General features: G+C 57.8%; 1 protein-coding gene across 1 annotated transcript in view; it reads left to right on the plus strand.

Moving 5' to 3' along the window:
* The window catches only part of LOC104412844 (rho-related GTP-binding protein RhoC), a 6,612-nt gene extending 1,131 nt beyond the window's left edge, over nt 1-5,481 (plus strand). Inside the window, exons 2-5 of the mRNA XM_010023670.1 lie at nt 4,177-4,334; nt 4,602-4,722; nt 5,009-5,139; nt 5,294-5,481. Of these exons, the coding sequence (XP_010021972.1) occupies nt 4,177-4,334; nt 4,602-4,722; nt 5,009-5,139; nt 5,294-5,467 (584 nt within the window). The 3' untranslated portion in view covers nt 5,468-5,481. The remainder of the gene's footprint in view (nt 1-4,176; nt 4,335-4,601; nt 4,723-5,008; nt 5,140-5,293) is intronic.

Raw genomic sequence — 5,481 nt, forward strand, 5'->3', positions numbered from 1 at the left:
GACCCACGTACCTCTGTCGTTGTGTCCCCAAACACGGTAATTCCCTTTCAACTACTTTAATCTGGGGACAGTCATGACTTTGACACACACTTTGGTGGGGCTCCCACTTGTGCTAATGGGAGCTGTGACCTATTGGTGGGGTGAGGAAAGTGGGTCCCATGGGTTCTGGATGGAGGCACCCCATGTCCTGGCCCCTGCGGGTCCAGCAGTGCCCGTGGTGGCCTGGGGCTGTCCAAAGTGGCTCTTGTTTGCCCGGTGGCACCTCTCTGGGGTCCTGTCCCGAGGTGCCCTTGTGGTGGCAGCAGCCCTGTGCACACAGAGCCATGTTTAGAAGTGGAGACAGCTTGTCCTTGGCGAGACTGCTCAGAAAACATTTCTGTGCTCCCTGCAAGGGTTCTGTGCTCCTTGGATGCTGCAGCCGCCTTGGCTCTTGTCTGTGGTACCGGTTGCACAGGCTCAACCATAGGTGTGTGTTTTGGGGCTTTTAAAATCCAGTTACATGCCTCATGGCTGCTCCAGCCCTGAGTCTTTCTGTGCTCCTTCCCCAACCAGCGCTAAATCAAAACAGTCCAAACTGCACCCGGGTGCTGTTTGTGTTGAGAAGTTTAGCAGGGCTGAAGACACAGCGATGACACCAGCTCCCAGCACCTCTGTTCAAAGAGGTGGTTTTCGTTCTGTGCCTGTGTCACAGTGCTGGGGGTCTGGTGGGTGTTAGGGCTGCTTTTTCCCTGCAACTTGAGCCCAAGGGGAATGACCAGAGAGCTGCTGGGGCACAGGAATACTCCCTAATCATCCAACAGCCTGTAAGGAGATGCTGGTGGCAGCTCTGCAGGGCAGGAGCACGAGCCCCAGCTCTGTTCTCCCGTCTCTGGCCAAGAAGGATCCCTGGTGATGCACAAGTGCTTGACCCTCTGTCCTGCTCTGCACTTGGGAGTTTCTGCTGTAGAACAAAACCCTGCTGTTGGACTCGGGAGCTCTCCTTAGTTGGAGCCCTTCAAAGCATTAACATCTCTCTGCCATTTCCTGTACCAGACACTGGGTGATGGACGCATCCTGCTGCCAGAGGGATTCCTGCTCAGCAGGAGCCTCACTTTTTGAGGCACAGAGCTAGGAGAGGCCAGTAACACCAGGGTTGTCTTGGAGCCCAGCTGGTGTTATGGTGGTGGCTTCAGAATAGCTGCTTGGAAAGGAGACCAGGGCAGTTTGCTTTCATTTTGCAGTATCTTGGCATGCTGACGGAGCTGCCTGCTCAGGGTTAGGCTGGTGCTGGCAGCAGTGGCACAGACCAAACCTGTGGTTGTCCTGATGTGGCCCCAGCAGCAGGAGCACTGCAGGGTTCGGCCGTGCTGCTCCATTGGGCATGAACTTGCTGCTCGCTTTCATTATCTCTGTGAATGAGCAGGAGGCATCTTTGCTCTCTCCCCTGCGTGGGCTGTATGGGCTGGGTTGGATGGTCAGCGTGGTTGGGCAGCTTCTGCTGTAACTCGGGGTGGTTAACACTTGGCAGTTTAAAATCTGAATTTCCATGTCTGATGCGGGTAACTGTGTCCATTTAGTCATTTGGCCTGCTGGCAGTTGTAGCCAAGCTGTGCTACTCGCATTGTCTTCCTGTTTTCCATTTTCTTCTATTGCTCATGATCTGGGAACTGTGCAAAGCCCTTTGCATCAGGCTCCCCATGCAAAGGGCTGGCCCCATCCTGCTGAGCGACAGAGCATCCCCTGGCAGAGGAGCTGATTTCTCCTGGCGTCTGTGTCGGTGCTGTGCTGGCTGAGCAAGGGCAGGGATGGGGACAGCACACAGCGCTCACAGCCTCCTTGTCCTCCTCCCTTGCCTTCTCACGCCAGCTCGGGATTAGTAACGGCTATTTCTGGGCTGCTCTCGTGAGTAATGGAATGAATTGTGCCAAGGTCTGGGGTGGGGACGGTGCCTCTGCCCACTGAGTCACCGCTCGGCACCACGCCGGGATCCCGAGCTGCCGGGGCCGGAGCTATCCTGGGTCAGGGTGGACAATGGAGGCCGTGGGAAGGGGCTCTGGATGCGGTGACTCCTCAGCTTGGAGCATCGGGACCACTGCAGGCAGGGGAGCAGGGGTTTGGTTTGGGTTTGATGTCCAGCAGACGGGACACAGGCAGATCTGTGTCTGGCAGCGGGTGTTTGTCTGGCCGGGTATCCGCTGTTCCTTGCACTGCAGATGTGTCTCCTGCTGTGCTGTGGGGATTAGATAGCGGCGCATCCCACACCACTGTTCTTCCTCTGTTTGTCTTTGAGATACAGAGTCACAAAACAGCAAATCCCGTTTTGCTGTGGGTGAAAGAGCTGTCTAAGTAAATAGGCTTTTTCTGTTTCAGTAAATAGACTTTTTTGCCCAGAAACTCTCCTTTTCCTGTGCTGTGAAGGTGATGGCTGGAGGCAGAACAAGCCTTTGGTCAGACTAGGATGGTTTGCAGGGGGGATGTATTTCTTGTGTCCCCAGGGATACACTGTCCTTGAGAGCTTCCCCCCCTCAGGTGGGCAGGGGACAGCAGACTCCTCCAGCCCTTTTATCTGCCTCCATAACACGCATGTCCTGTCTCCTCGGGATGAGCTCCTGGCTGCTGCCCATGCTGGGGGCTGTGGCATCCCTCATCCAGCTGGGATATGCAGGAGGACACAAGGAAGGGGGATGGGAGCCTTGCTGGGGGGTTCCTGTCCTCCCTCAGCCCCCAGCAGTGGGACCCTATGGGCACTTCAAGCTTTTTCTTCAACTTCAGTGATGCATGAATGCACTCACCCTTTGTAGTCTCATGCTGTTCCACTGGGATGTGTGCTCCTCCTGGCTGAGGAGTGCCAGATCCTGCCGGATACAGCCCTTCATCCTCACTATTCTCACCTTGCAAGTGCCAACTTCGCTATTTTTATTAAGGGCTGCACAGCACGCCAGCCCCCAGCTCTTCCTGCTCTGGTTGAGCTGCCAAGATCCAGGGCTGTGGCAGGGTCTGGCCAGGAGCTGGGTGAAATCTTTCTCTCTTCTGCCCCAAACCCCTGCTTGGGCAGTTTGATTTGTGAGAGCTGGTCCCTACTCATTCCCCAGGGCTCCTGCAGCCCCGGGGAGCCCTGTGGGGAGGTTTCCTCCAGGCAGGAGTTTAGCAGTGATTTGCTGAGTGTGCAGATGAGAGGGGCTCTCTTCAGCCCGTGTTTGAAATGCAAGGCAGCCGCCGAGTCTCATTCCTTAATCCTTCGCTCCCAGCTAATTGTGATGCAGCCTTATGGGGCTGTTTTCCTTTCCTCCTTTTCTGTAGGCTCCGGGTGAGTGTGATTGCCCCAGGAGAGGACAGACACCAGGCTGTAGTTAAGGTTTGGTGTCGTGCCAAAGCCCCTCTCCAGGTTTCCTGGAGCCCCTTTAGGCCCTGGAGCTGCTCTAAGGTGTCCCCTTCAGGAGCCTTCTCTTCTCCAGCTGCCCCAGCCCAGCTCTCTCAGCCTGGCTCCAGAGCAGAGCTGCTCCAGCCCTCGCAGCAGCTCCGTGGCCTCCTCTGGCCTCGCTCCAGCAGCTCCACATCCCTCTTGTGCTGTTGCCGCAGAGCTGGATCAGGAATGCGGGGGGGGGTCTCCTGCAGAGCTGGGGGGGTGTGCGTGTGTCATACTTGCAGGACTGCATCATTTTCACTTGGGGCGGGTGATTGCGCCTTGGTGAGACCCAGAGCCCTGCTTGTGCCCTGGGGAATTCATCATCTAAACACAACCAGCACAACTGGTTTATTGTGATGGATCGCTGCGTGCCTCTGAGGTTGTCAGAAACCCAACCTCTGGGGTGGTGGCACAGCAGGAAGGCCAGTGTGGAGGGGTTGGATGATGGCCGAGAGCCTGGCTGGGGAGGGCAGAACAGTCCAGGGGGTCCCTGCATGCAGCCACCAGCCTTCGCCTTGGCTGAGCATCAGTGTGGTGGTTCTCCTGGCTGTAGCTGCAACGATGGGTGTAGATGGCTCCAGTCAGGCTGGTTCTTGCAGTGCCTGTGAGCTGGTGCGTGCAGGAGCTGGTGATGTGCCCCGAGGGTGTCAGGAGAGCCCCTGTCCCTGGGGTGTGCCCAGATGCTTGTGTCTGGGGCCTTCCTGGGCAGTTGTGCAAAAGACTTTGGGGCACAAGGGGCAAAGAGGGGGCAGGAGCATGGACCACTCATGGCTGCGCTCTTGTCCTCACAGCGATGGCAGCCATCAGGAAGAAGCTGGTGATCGTGGGAGATGGTGCCTGCGGAAAGACGTGTCTGCTGATTGTGTTCAGCAAGGACCAGTTCCCCGAGGTCTATGTGCCCACCGTGTTCGAGAACTACATTGCTGACATAGAGGTAGACGGGAAGCAGGTAAGGGCCGTTGTGGGTGCCGGAGCTGTTCCCATCCCCTCACTCCTGTGTTGGCATTGCCACCATCCATCTTTGCCCCGTGGCTGGGTCCGTGCAGCTCGGACACACTCGCAGCTCTTGGGGGAGCCCCATGGTGCTTACATTTCTGGTTCTCCTTGAACCCAGTTTGAGGAAGACCGTAGCTATAGCTGAGGAAGATCAACCTGCTGGGTCCCGGCCTTGTGGAGACACCTGCGAGCTGCTGACCATATCCCTCTTCCCTGCCAGGTGGAGCTGGCCCTGTGGGACACAGCAGGACAGGAGGACTATGACAGGCTGCGGCCCCTCTCGTACCCGGACACAGATGTTATCCTCATGTGCTTCTCCATTGACAGCCCGGACAGCCTCGGTAGGGACCAGGGAGTGATGGGGAGACTGGGGGCTCCCACAGGATCGGGTGCTGCTGCTAAATCCCCTGGGCTCCAGGCATCTCCATGCTGCCTGTCCCTTCCCTCCATCTCCTGGCTTTGTGTGCGCTCTGGGAAGATGTTGGGAACATCCTGGCTTGCTGGATGTGGTGGGAGAGGAGGATGGTGTGGGAAGTGGGGAAAGCCCAGTGCCGGTTCCCACGGCTGTGAGGAGGCCGGGGGGGAGCAGCCCCTTGACTCAAGGGGGTTCCTGTGTGCTTGTTGCAGAGAACATCCCCGAGAAATGGACGCCGGAGGTGAAGCACTTCTGCCCCAACGTGCCCATCATCCTGGTGGGGAACAAGAAGGACCTGCGGAACGACGAGCACACGCGGCGGGAGCTGGCGAAGATGAAGCAGGTCAGGACAGCTCTGCGCGGCGCTGGGTGCTGCTGCCTCGGCGAGTGATCCACCGCTCCCGGTGCCGGATCCTGGCACGAAGGGCTGGATCCACTGTGCTTTTACTGCTGCTTTCTGATGACGTTTCCAAACCCTCTGTTTAATGCTTCCCTAGGAGCCGGTGAAGCCGGAGGAGGGGAGGGACATGGCCAACAGGATCAATGCCTTTGGCTACCTCGAGTGCTCCGCCAAGACGAAGGAGGGCGTGCGGGAGGTCTTCGAGATGGCCACCCGAGCAGGCCTGCAGGTCCGCAAGAACAAGAAGCGCCGGGGCTGCCCGCTGCTGTGAGCAGCCCGTGCCCG

Source organism: Nestor notabilis, unplaced genomic scaffold, assembly GCF_000696875.1.
Source record: "Nestor notabilis isolate BGI_N333 unplaced genomic scaffold, ASM69687v1 scaffold16401, whole genome shotgun sequence".
In the NCBI taxonomy this organism is placed as follows: domain Eukaryota; kingdom Metazoa; phylum Chordata; class Aves; order Psittaciformes; family Psittacidae; genus Nestor; species Nestor notabilis.